This window comes from Dreissena polymorpha, chromosome 3 (genome assembly GCF_020536995.1).
Source record: "Dreissena polymorpha isolate Duluth1 chromosome 3, UMN_Dpol_1.0, whole genome shotgun sequence".
Classification (NCBI taxonomy): domain Eukaryota; kingdom Metazoa; phylum Mollusca; class Bivalvia; order Myida; family Dreissenidae; genus Dreissena; species Dreissena polymorpha.
Window position 1 is genome coordinate 57515018 of NC_068357.1, and position 13335 is coordinate 57528352.

The 13335-nt window shown below is 35.2% G+C and overlaps 2 protein-coding genes across 5 annotated transcripts; one reads left to right on the forward strand and one right to left on the reverse strand.

Annotated features, from left to right (window-relative positions):
* Positions 1-98: 98 nt before the first annotated feature.
* Positions 99-5951, reverse strand: LOC127874297 (uncharacterized). Of its 4 annotated transcripts, none has more exons than XM_052418532.1 (8): positions 5699-5951; positions 4248-4351; positions 3870-3989; positions 3605-3681; positions 2950-3217; positions 1892-2031; positions 1547-1741; positions 99-984 (listed from the first exon to the last, which is right to left on the reverse strand). In XM_052418532.1, the coding sequence occupies exons 1-8, from the start codon at positions 5870-5872 to the stop codon at positions 761-763; spliced, it is 1302 nt and encodes a 433-aa protein (XP_052274492.1). In that variant the 5' UTR covers positions 5873-5951; the 3' UTR covers positions 99-760. The 4 variants fall into 4 exon arrangements, with proteins under 4 accessions (XP_052274492.1, XP_052274496.1, XP_052274493.1 ...); XM_052418536.1 differs by having other exon boundaries at positions 4248-4345; positions 5602-5838; XM_052418533.1 differs by having other exon boundaries at positions 4468-5838.
* Positions 5952-7355: 1404 nt separating this feature from the next.
* LOC127874299 (serine protease inhibitor Cvsi-2-like) lies at positions 7356-8937 on the forward strand. Its single transcript, XM_052418542.1, has 3 exons — positions 7356-7523; positions 8059-8169; positions 8694-8937. Exons 1-3 carry the CDS (start codon positions 7487-7489, stop codon positions 8810-8812), a joined length of 267 nt encoding a protein of 88 aa, XP_052274502.1. The 5' UTR covers positions 7356-7486; the 3' UTR covers positions 8813-8937.
* The last annotated feature ends 4398 nt before the right edge of the window (positions 8938-13335 follow it).

Sequence of the window (13335 nt, forward strand, 5' to 3'; positions counted from 1 at the left end):
TTGTCGTTCTGTATTTTTATTTCATAAACATCTAACAGATGGAAAGTATGACTGGTATATTCAACCCTATCGGGTGGCATAAAACACAAAGAAACAAATAAAAACAATTACATTTTATTGATTATGGCAACTCAGTTGACCATGATAAAGCTGCTGTTGAAAAGCATGCATTACTTACGACTTGAACAAATGAAAACGAGCGATGTGTTTGTGAAACACTATGTCCCCATTTATTTGACCCTGAAGTATGACCTTGACCTTTCACCACTCAAAATGTGCAGCTCCATGAGATACACATGCATGTCAAATATGAAGTTGATATCTTCAATATTGAAAAAGTTATGGCAAATGTTAAAGTTTGCACAAACAAACCAACCAACCAACAGACAGGGCAAAAACAATATGTCCCCCAATATAGTGTTGGGGGACATAAAAACAACATTCTGCTGAAAATGTAGAATTAAAGAATATCTGTACTGTCACAAAATGGTTCAGTTATCTTTATATAAACAATATATAAATAACCAACTAATTGGTAGTACATGTATTAACATATTTCTTCAAAGGGGCCTTTTCACAGATTTTGGCACGTGTTGAAGTTTGCCATTCAATGCTTTAACATTGATAAATGTAAACTTTGGATCTAAAAAGCTCCAGTTACAAAAAGATGAATAAAAACAAAAGGTGTAGTCCTCAACTGGGATCGAACCACTGACCCCTGGAGTCCTGGAGTAATAACATCTCAGATTTAATGTAACCTTTATTCGTATAGTGATGGTAAAAAGCTCGAAAAATAAAAATCAATCATTTTTGACAGATTGACCGACCACAAATGATCCTTTGCTATTCTGATCACTTGCAAGTCTTTATTTGTCCACACAACAAGATCGCATGTATTAGTTCCCGTTATGTGTAGCTGTCCTTGAATCTGATGCCAGTAGTTGTGGGCTTGCTTGAGGGAAAGCCGTCCATCAGAAGATTGATCTGAAATGAGTATGCATCCATGTGTAAGAAGGCAATTGTAACCTAGTAGCAGGAATTTCAATTGAAGCACAATCATGCTTTTTTATGCTTTTGATTTTAAAATTGATGGTCTTTTGACTCCTGCAAATAATCTGCATAGCATCATTTTGACACAAATGTAACAAAGAAACTAACTTCAAAATATATTTCTTATCATACAATTATTGTTTGCATAGTATTTCATTTTAGTATATGCAAAACAACATTTACAGACTATATAAAAATTATTCAGGAACCGATAACTTCATTTTTTGACCCCTGATTATTTTATTTGACCCCCGAAAAAGTCAAGCATGGGGTAATTTGACTCCTGGTTTACACAAATCTATTGAAATCCCTGTAGTAGTGTTATATACATAAAGAGATTGTAAAAGCAAGACCATCTTTTACATCACACTGATTTTAATTATAGGAATGGATGTAATTGCACGCTGTATGCAAAATGGGTAATTGATGCATATTTTTTAATTGTTTATACTATAAATGCATTACAACATTGAAAATGTAGAAATAATAGTTTTACCTAGGTAGAAATCCTTGATAGATGAACACGCCTCCTGGATAGTCATGTCTCTGGCAGTGTAGGGGCACTTTACTTCTATGATGTCTGCACTACATGTTGCTTGTCCATGTTGTTGATGAACTAAACCCCTAAACACGCCTTCGACAAAACCATCTGGTGATGCACCCAAGACACCAGACTCATGCAGCCAAATTCCTGTAATAAAATGATAGAACATAAGATATGACCTTAAAAATTACTTTTATTACAAAGCATAACTGCATTAACAGCTGAATAAGCACATTATGAAATTCTATTACAACTAAAGATCAATTCAAACTTATAAAAAACACATTTTTCACTTGCCTGTCGGGCGTACAGCGACTCCTCCAACCTTACAGTATTCAGCTATGCACACCTGCTCATGTGTTACCCCCCACTGCACAGGTGCCCTTTTTTCCAGGTTATACGCGCTCAGAAGTCTTTTTTTCAAGGACACTGTCAGTCTTGAAAAACATATACAAACACTTATTTATCTTGTATGTTTATTTACATTAAACAACAGTATAAGTAACGCTCGATTGGTCATTGTCGGCTCGGGTACTACTTACATGTACCCTGGGTACTCTTAAGTATACATATATGTACCCCGGGTACGGTAAATATACTTAAAAATACCCAGGCTATTTTAGACTGTACCCGAGTTGTTTTCCTGCCCAAAATCTGATGTCGTCATAAATGCTACCGATACCGTTAAACGATATTGTTTATCTTAAACAAACTTCTCTTCAATTAACCCATTCATGTCTAGCGTCCTGAAAAGAGGACATTGCAAACAGCGTAAACCCAGATGAGACGCCGCATGATGCGGCGTCTCATCTGGGCCTACGCTGTTTGCTTAATATATAGAAATAAATATACTTAACATCCCTAATTTTGGAAATAAATTGATCCAACTTAGAAGGATGGGATAGTCCACTAGGAATAAATGGGTTTAAAAAAACACTACATCACCATGCTTTTTGAGTATGAGTTTCGATGATATATAGGCCATTTAACAGAAAATAGGCACTTATGTTAACATAATTAATTTAACAAAAATAGTCAACAACGACCGATTTAGCGTTCAAATTCCCGGGTATGTTTAAGTATATTTACTGTACCCGGGGTACATGCAAGTATACTTAAGAGTACCCGGGGTAAATGTAAGTAGTATCCGAGCCGACAATGACCAATCGAGCATAAGTAACTGCAATGCATTAAAAACATGGCATAAAAAGTAAAGCAAGTCTATTTTGTAATGTCGAGAAACATGTATCAGAAGTTCATATTGACCACTTAGTTTAAATTTATATTAACTCACATAAAATGAAGACATGTGCGTCATATATATTAAAATTATAGCAATATGTACTAGCACTTACTTTTTTTTGTCAAACGCTGACAAGATATGTCCGAAGTTAGAGGCGGTAAATCTCAACTTGCGAACAGCTGCCCATAAGGCATTTTCCCTCTGTCCAATAGTTGCTGCAGCTGTTTGGTTGACCTTTTCGTGCGACACCAGCAACTGTCGTCTCAGCCATGTGCGGGGGTCCTCAGCTCCCAGATATTCAGGATGGATCATCAAGTCATCCAGGAGAGGCACTGGTACATCCGGTGTCTGTGGCTCCTCTGCCATAATCCAATGCAGAGCTTTAAACATAAAAAAGAACAGGTCAAATATTAGCAAAAGACCATTAAAATAATGCTCATGTTTTTTTTTTAATAAACAAGACCATGTAGTATTGATAATTTTTGACATACCAAGGATTTTTTGGAATTATTATTTATAAGTCATACTATCACAACTACATAATTGCCAATGAGATAGCTTAATAAGTAATATCTCACTATTTGTACAGCATATTTTTTTTACGTGAAAATTATTGCTTAACATATACATATATATTCAAACGCTTTAAAGCACATACCTGAAATACTCATACTAACTGGAACCGCTCAACAGTAACCAAAAATGCTAACAGGAAAAAATCATGATAACAGGAACAAAACATTCTAACAGGGACCACTTATGCGAACCTGTAAAGCGACCCAACTGTCCAAGTTGTTTATAAATAAAAGTTCTGTCATCATCTGAGACAGATCTGTTTAGAGCCCTGAGTAACGAGTAAAAAAAGGTACATTGCATTAAAAAATAATTATGAAAACAATTATTCTCATGAGTTAATGAATAGATCTAGGATGGTTCGAAAAAGAATTATATACAGTACACAATTTTATTATTTCAAAATAATAGCTTTGAGATGACATTTTTTAATCATTTTAAAATTCTTTTGCTCTTTACCTGTATCCAGGCTGATTTGGTGGATACATTTCAGCCATCGTCACAGTTTTCTTGGGTGGTGCGGATTTCGGACGCTTGATCCAGGAACACTTAATGTCAGTTTTGCTCGCTCTCTTGTATCTGTATCATGAATTAATTTAATAACAACTTTTAAAAGCTTTAAAACATACAAGACATAATTAATACTTATAGTAACACATAAGCATTTGCCTCTACATTCCCTGTGAGGATATTTGTGTTTATTATGAAAAACTTACAAATGTAATTGTTAGCTGAAAAAAGTATCATGATTAGTAAACAGATAATTATTTTCTCTGAGTATATTTACAGCATGTTTAAAACATAAACAATACAAATATATGTAATTTTATGCATTACCCAAACAGTAAAGCAGCAGCCACATGATGACATTTGAATTCCCTCATTGGACACTGACACGTCGATGATTGTATCACGCCATTGTCCTCTGGTTCAAGGTGAATCTAATGAAAAACATAGAACAAAATCAGAATGAGAAAATAAATAGTGTTTAAACCATTACGAGTACGATTAGCATTTTACTTTGTCATAGTAATTCGGATGTATATAACTAACCTACTCCTATAAATATGAGGTCGATTTGCATAAGCGGGGTAGCTTACGTCTAATTATTTGGACGGTTTATGGACGTTTCGTGCCACTGCCAGTTCGTGCCACTGATATTTGTGTGGAAAAGGGGTAGACGTTTCGTCCCACTGATAATATATAGGCAGATAGGTGTGAATAATGCCATATAGGTGTGAATGATATTGGGGTGTACATTAATGTAGAAAATTCCAACAATGTTAACAATTATAATTATAAATAACAAAAATAAAATGATTTATTGTTAGTATACAAATATGTGTACATAGTTCGTTATGTTCAATAAATATAAAACATAAAGTGTTTTTAATTTTTATGCATCATGTGTACCGGGTATGTGTATGTAAAAATAAAATAAAATAATATTTGTGCATAGTTCATTATGTTTAAAAAATATAAAACATGAAGTGCTGTTATTTTTTATGCTTCATGTGTATGCACTATATACATAAATAATAATATAACACAAATGAACAATAATACATTTTATTCAATAAAGACCTAATAAAATGAAGTTGGTCTTTTACTTGTAGGAAAAGCTTATGCTTTACTATCGACTCACAAACTATCAATTTGCGGTAAGTGCCTTTAAGTTATTAGCAAACAATGAATTACCGACTCGAACCAATTAGTAAACAACTCACCGCTTTAATGATGATTCAAACTGTGTAATGAATATAATGTTAATTTATTGAAAATGTTTTAATATATTTATGTAATCAATCTAGATATTGTTAAAATGTATGTATGCATTCCCTTTTGATATTGTTAATGTATAATATAAAAGAGTATAGTAAATCTTGTTTCGTTTCTTGTAATAATATACCGGTAATGTAAATTTATTGAAAATGTTTGAATATATTTATGTTATCAATCTAGATATTGTTAATGTATTATAAGAAGCATGTAAATTGACTCTTAAACATTTTTGTTCATGTAATTAAAAATAAATCTTGAAATCGCAGAATACTTTTAAAATGAATAAATAATCTTGAAATAAAACAATGTTGATTTAACATTGAACAGATGTTACAATCAAAGGTGCGAAAGTTACCCGTTATGATTCACACCTATACGGTATTTTTCACACCTATCCGCTTATATATCAGTGGAACGAAACGTCCAATGCCCTCCTACACAAATATCAGTGGCACGAACTGGTAGTGGCACGAAACGTCCAGCACCCATTTGGACTAATAACTAACCGTAACATTGTATGATGTATTTTTCATTGAAGCCTGGACGCTGGCACGGATTACACGCAGTTCGTCCATAAAGAATTTCAATACCCTGTCGCTTTCAACCGATGCTTCACTCTTTCGACTTAATTTAACGTGCGATTCAACGTAGTTAGACCAGTACATTATTGATATAGCCATTCTGATTTTTTGTATGTACCCGGAAGTTGGAGATCTCGTGAAATATCGGTGGTCACATGACGAGACTTACATACCCTATTGGTCTGATGGATGTTACCAATCTTTGTATATTGATAGGTCTTTGATATAATCCGGCAAGTAATTGTTCTGGAAGAAAGACTTGCATCATAACTCTGTGATTGCATTGATTTGAATGACGACGTTTTTTAAATCAACAAAAACTGATCAACACCAAGGCAGTACATATTTTTCTTAAGTTATCTCTGTTTTCCCCATTATATCGCCAAAGTTAGGGGAGGTAATACTGCTTGACATTATCTTCTTTGCCATACACAAGTAATTTCCCATTGATAAGGAATTTCAATGACAGATTTTTCAAATCTCGATTCCAACGTTGTTTTTTGTTCATGTTTAAAATCGTTTTGCAACATTCTTAAATATTTAAAATAAACTCAACCTGAAACACCGAAATAAACGTAAAGGGTCGGTCGGATAAGTTGAGGCAAACAACTCTTTTTACGTCTTAAATTAAAGGGACAGATTTTGGCATGTATTGAAGACTGTCATTAAATACTTTATATTTATAAATGTAAACATAGGATCTTTAAAGCTCCAGTAAAAAATAACAAGAATAACATTTAAAAAAAGAAAATAAACGTAACCATCAACTGGGCTCGAACTACTGACACCTGGTGCCCTGGAGTAAAAATCTATCGCTTAGACCACTCGGCCATCAGTGCTCATAAAAAGAGTAACGTATTTTATACTTTATATAAGCAATCCTCGTAGTTTCATAAAATGTAACGACAACAACAGAACTCCTCAAATTATTCAATCATTTCGCGTTGCAACGCTTTATAATTTTCAGGTTTTTAAATCGTCAAAAGATGCATTTAGTTGATATTTTAGAACATGGTAAATGTTCAGTATTAACTGTTTCCTCACAAATATTATAACTAAAACGAACATTTGCGAATCTGAAACAAGTTTTTTTATTTTGTCAATTTACCAAAACGTGAAAAGGCCCCTTTAACGCCGAACACAGAATAAATTATTTAAAGCCCGCCATTGATTGATATTTACAAAAAGGACAGTAAGTTTGATTCCCAGCCGGCCTACGTTGGTTATGAAACTATTTATACAATTATTATCTCCGTGCCTATGACTTTTAAAAGTAGAGCGGTTGTAATTATTAGTATAACTTTTGTTTATACAAAGTACTGGTAATTCGTCCATAGGAAGATACTCTGCCACCGTGAAACCGTGAATCGAACGCCGTAATATGACATAACATTTATCAGTCTCACTTTATTTTACGTCGTTGCTCCTTTCGTAACATGACATGGTTGCGTAAGGGGAAAATGACCCAAACCAGTTTTTCGACGAGAATCGTGAATTTATATCACGACGAGAGTCGGTATTCGTGTTACAGATCAAAAAGTAGTATTCATCCAAGACACATTCAAATGGAATGTCAAAATAAGGTGTCGCTTATCGCGGGACCGTGCTACCGTGATCTCGAACTGTGTTGGGGATATATAAATTGAGTAGTAAGGACCGAACACACCAGTATTAATTGCAGTACTAGTTCGTCGACTGCCAGTTCCACTCAAAATGAAGGTCACCATAGTTGTTCTCGCTGTTTGCATCGGTATGTAAAAACTATTTGTTCGTTCAATCGTTCGTTCAATCGTTCGATCATGCGTTCGTTCGTTCGTCCGCTCGTAGCTCGTAACCCCACAAACGGACCCAAGGCTTGTCAATAAAACATTTTTGCCGGATGCATCCGTTAATGTCAAATCCATGTATTTACTGAAACTTTTGTTATAACTTGTTTATGTCTCTTATTCGTCTTTTGGCGAAAGGCGCTTTTCGTTTGTATCATGGTTATGACACTGCTTGCAAAAAAAAAAGAAAAATGATTCGTGGAGTTGTTTCATATTTCAAACCATTTCAGAAGTGTCATTGACTTTAATGAGTCAATTATGTATCTCTCTCACGAAAATCTTGTCGAAAGAAAATTTCTCTTCGTCCGTCCGCCTCCCACCTGTAATCCCCTCTCTGTGTCGCATGATCGAATAGTGCCGACCGAACCAAATATGTTGTAGTTTTTTAATAAAAATAAAATATATCGTTATACTAGTACCTTACAAAGGCACTACACACTCAGCTCAATCTCGTTTCAGCCCTCGCCTATGCCGAGGAATGCCGAGACACCGGTGACTGTGGTCACGTGACGTGTCCAGAGCAAGACTACGTTCTGGACTGTGCACACAGGCAATGCACGTGCACACACAGTGAGTAGTCGGGTTTAGTTAAGACCTATTTATTTTAGCTCGTTTCCGTTAAGAACTTCAGGTTTATTGAAACGCTCTCGTAACATGAGTAGTACTTGGCGTCTTTAGGGCCGATCTAAAGAATGACCCCACACTGGGGATCGAATCCATGACTGGTTTGAATGTGATGATGTAAGCCCGTATATACTCGGACTAGTTATTGAACGAAGTGTGCAACGAAGTAAGGATCTTCATGGGTTCTCACTTGACCTACGTCTGTCTGTAAATCTTTCCGGTTGGCCATTGTCTGTTAACAAAAACGTATCATTTTTCAACGTGCAACTCGTATGATAGCATACATAAGTATTGGTTTGATCGAAATAATGACATGAATTGCCTCTTTAATTACGCTTGCTTAGTTTATGATGATGTTAATGATGCTTATCTGGATGTTTAAGTTGACGCAATCAGCCCTCACGTGCATTATCATTTCCTGCTAAATAAACCAGAACCATATAACATATATATTTAATATTGAATTGTAGCGACCGCCAGGTGTGTTGCCGCTCGTGACTGTTCGGGCCAGTGTGACCGCGACTGGCACTGCGTTGACGGCCAGTGTCGCTGCGGGTTCGGATTTGGAGGTGGTCCCGTGGGCAAATAGACAAACACGCTTTTTTCTGGCGTCACCAATGCATTTCGTGTGTAGTTTGTGATGAATGATAGTCATTATTATAGTGAACTGTGAATTAAATGTGTTGTTTTTATGATATAAAAGATTTGTCAATAGACGTTTTATCTTCAGTTCCCGTCGATTCTCGCGGCCTCCGGGATTTCAATCCCTCGAAAATCCAGGTGGTCGGTTTATTGCACGATCTTTGTTTCTAGTGTTTAATAATGTTCATGTACTTTATAATAGACACACGACTGTTGGTAAAACGTATTATATTAATGCCATATCTCAGATTGCGTGCATTTGATTATGCAAATCTGAACCACCGGTTTTATTATCCCAAATAAAATGTATGTCGTGAAAAACGGGTCGGGTTTTAGGCATAACCAGAAGAAATATAAACCTGTTAGTATTTTTAATTATTTTGTTAAGCCAAGCGAACTCTCATATTAATGTGTCCCAATTCCATGTATAACCTGGCGCTCAATTGACCATCGTCGCCTCAGGTACTACCGGTACTTTAAAGTTCCCCGGAGTACCCGGCTTCCTAATTAGTTCCGTTTTGCGACAAACAAGCAAGCTTACATGCGCCGGGATCGGGCATTGAGCCAAGGGTTTCACAACGGAGAGCCGCTTAGTATGTGCGTTAAGATCGGCTACCGTATACTTACCCAGAAAAAGTGCGGATAGTTTAACTGACCGCCGCGTTATAATGGATACACTGTTAATCAAAGCGCTGAAGGCACTGAAGATGTTCGCTATTGCGTAATTTAACACGCAATTCATTTTTGAAAATCAATCGCAAGTTTGAAATGAACACACGCCATTCAACTTTATTAAGTGTGTGTCATAGCGCACGGGTCGAGTTTTGTGTTCACTTTTTATCATCCTTATTATTTCATAGAAATAACTAAGACAAAATAAAAACAACATGCTTTTTGGAAGTTCTGACAGCATAGAAAGTATGATGAAAATGGTAATGATAACTTAATATAAAGAAAATTTGCAGTCACCATATTAAAGGAATATTTTTTTCTTATATCAAATGACTATCTCACCAAGAATATAAATTCATAATGAAAGTTCCGTGTACAAAACTTTTGATTTTTGACACCATATACAAATTCAAAATATACAACAATATTCGTATCTTGTATATGGAGGAATAAAAGTATATAAACATTGCTGTTTATGCTTTACTTATTACCCGAGCAGTTCACACGGTGTCAACAACGCTAACATAAACATAGGTATAGAGCACTCATGCGCTTTTAGGCATAGCTGTTTCAGTTTTCATCTTAGTGACTTTTACATAACGCCAACAGACACGCATGAATATTTTCGAATATTTAATAAGCTGATTCGAGTTACAACCTCTGAATTTTTGCTACATCACTGCGTATGTGCTCAATTCAAAGGATGTAGCACTGTTCAGTGTAAGGAATTCCGGACTACTCTCTGTATGCTCAAACGACACAAATTGTGGCCCTGTTACAATTACGCGTTACAATCCATCTCGCAGAATTTCACTTTCGCCTCCAAGATGAGAAAACAATCATTAGCGAAATAGTATAGTGTCACGATAAGAGAAAATCGTTTAATTATCATACCACAATGTTTGCCGTACTTGGTCAGCACGTCTGGAAATCATTCCTTAATGTGTGGATAGGCTGCCATTATTAACAAGTTTGCTATTTTCAATTCAATTTTGTATCAAAAAGCATTGTTCTTAAATGTGGCATTTTCAATTCGCAATGAGATTTGTAATGACCCTCGTCATGTGAAAATGGGTCTTATTCCATATGCGCCCATCATATAAATAGCCCACTCAGCTATCACTCCTTCTGGTAAGGAGAAACATAACATATTGAGTGATTTTAAAGCGAACAGCATCGCCTATGGCCTGACTGCGCAAAAGCACATGTTGGGTTTAACAAACGCTTGCCGAAACGCATAAGACCCATTTTCGCATGACGGCGCTATTGACGTGTGATTTAAATGTGTCGAAAGAAAACTGCGTTTAAATCAAATATAAACATACTATATATTTCGATAGTGAAGAAAGATACTCATAACAAGGCATATGAGGACACATATGAAGTGCTCTCCCGTAGTATTTTTTTATTTTACTCACACTAATGTGTGGTTTGACAATGCTAACACACATTTCATGCGGTGAATATGCAGCTTACAAGTGAAAAACACAACACAATAGTTTAACTTTTGTTTAATTGTATTTAATTATTTAGAAAAGTAAATTGCTAACTTTATTTCAAAGTCAGCGTATACGCCGACTACATTTTTAAAAGACATTTATTGTTATAAATATATTTAATATAATATATTAGGTTGTTTTCGGTTTTAGCGATTAAAAAGCATTTTCGAGGTTGCCTATAGTATGCGTAGTAATTGATGAACTCATATCCAACTGTCTATGTATTGAGAACTGTGAATATAAACAAGCTTAACCTTCTACTAACCTTCTGCTATTGCATTCGTATTATTATTATAAATTGTTTGTTATATTCGGGTTTAGCAATTATGAAACTTTTTTTTGTCTATCGTATCGCTGAAGTTATTGTTGACCTATAGATAATATGGGTCTTTGATATAAATAAGCGTCAACTTTTTCCCGAATCTCTCATTTTACGACCTGTACTACGTCATTGAGTTGTATGCGAGAGCGTAACCTATTGCGTTGTTATAACCCGTAAACTTTCCTTTGTTTATCGACAGACGCATCATGAATGCCAAAACAACCGTGAAAAAGAACCACGTGACCAAATAGGACGCAAAACGCAAATACCATGCGACTACGACTTTTATTATGTAAGAAAGCTCCGCAATTCCTTTGAAGTCGTAGCCTTGTGATTGCTATTACTTAAATAATTGACCTCTAACTGAAGTAAGCAAAGGAAACGCAGCACCTTATTGACCCATTCCTTCTATGTGCGAAGGCAGATTGAATTTTACTAATGTATGGTTTGCCTATTATAACACACATTATAATGCGGTAAATATGCGACTAACAAGTAAAAAACACTATAATTAAACTTGTGTTTTGAATTAAGTTATTTAGAAAACAAAATTCCAAACCTTATTTCAAAACAGCAAGACTACCTTTTTTAGAGAATATTATTGTTATATTTAAATGTTTTTTTAACAGTTTCAGCGATAATGAAACATTTTTTTATGTTGTCTATCGTATCCCTGTAATAATTGTTGAACTCGTGGTCAACGTATTATTAATTGAGACCTGTGAATATAAACAAGCGTAACCTTATACTACTGCGTTATTCTCACACGGACTCCCCTTTGTTTATCGCCAGCCTCAGATTTATGAATGAGCTGAGCGAAAATACTACGTCAGTCACGCACACGCAGCAGAAAGTGGACTATTTTAATCATTCATAAACAATACCTCCGCGACACGTACAATACGATCATTGTTTATTGATTCTTTTCTATAAAACACCGTTCGAAAATATTGAATGTAACACGATATTAACATAATGTTGCCATTTGTGAATACACATAATTGGAGAACTCGAACCTCTTGCATAAATTATACAACTCTTTCTTGCGTGGATACGCAACCGGGTATTGCGTTAATCATACCTAGTCGTATCGACCTGAATTTCACACTAAGCACTTTAGACGGGCGCTAAAGCGCCCATCTAAAAAAACAATTGAAAACCAAACATTTTCAAAGAACATTGTAATATTCAGCATCCGTTGAAAAAAGTCTCCTTTTCTTGTTTTTTTGGTTTGTTCAAACTTACATTTGAACGTCTCTTCCTTCTGAAAGAAAAAATATCAGAATAAAGCGGTGCCAAAAGATCATAAAGATGCGGTGCTTTTACGGACATTGTTGAGCGGTGTTCATATTTCTATAACGTCAGTGTTGAGCGGTGCATACTTGTAAATGTAAAAATCTCAGTTATATTCAACAAAGCATGCCATAATGTGTTGTAAATTGATTCTTCTACCATAAAATACCGTTTAACAAAAAATCTTTCATTTAAAATGTTTAAAATCAGCAAAAAAACACACTATTTTTCGCGTCACGAAAGTCACTTCTTTCACATGCTCAAGTTGTTTTTACTATTTTGAAATGAATATCGACTCAATTTTGATGCGGTAAACGGCAATTAGATGTAAAGTATATACTTCGTTCGATGTAATATCTTTGTATTACAAACTTACCTTCTTTTCTCGTTTTTTTCTTTCATTTCTGGACTCGCCAAAAAGTTTGCGGCCATGTTTTTGACAGAAGGATACGGTGCTCTTGTCAGAAGTATAAAATTTCGACGGTGAGCGGAAAAGTTGTTGTATTCGCTTTATCACCGTGTTATACGGATGGCAAAAATTATGTCTCTTGACTAGATCTAAAGGTTGAAGGTCTTATAATTTGAAGGCTATTTAAGTTTTCTCGACTCTAGAGATTTCTTATGAAAAATCATTAGTAGTAGAATAAAAAGTAGTCCGTGCACGCGACAGGTATATTCAACAAG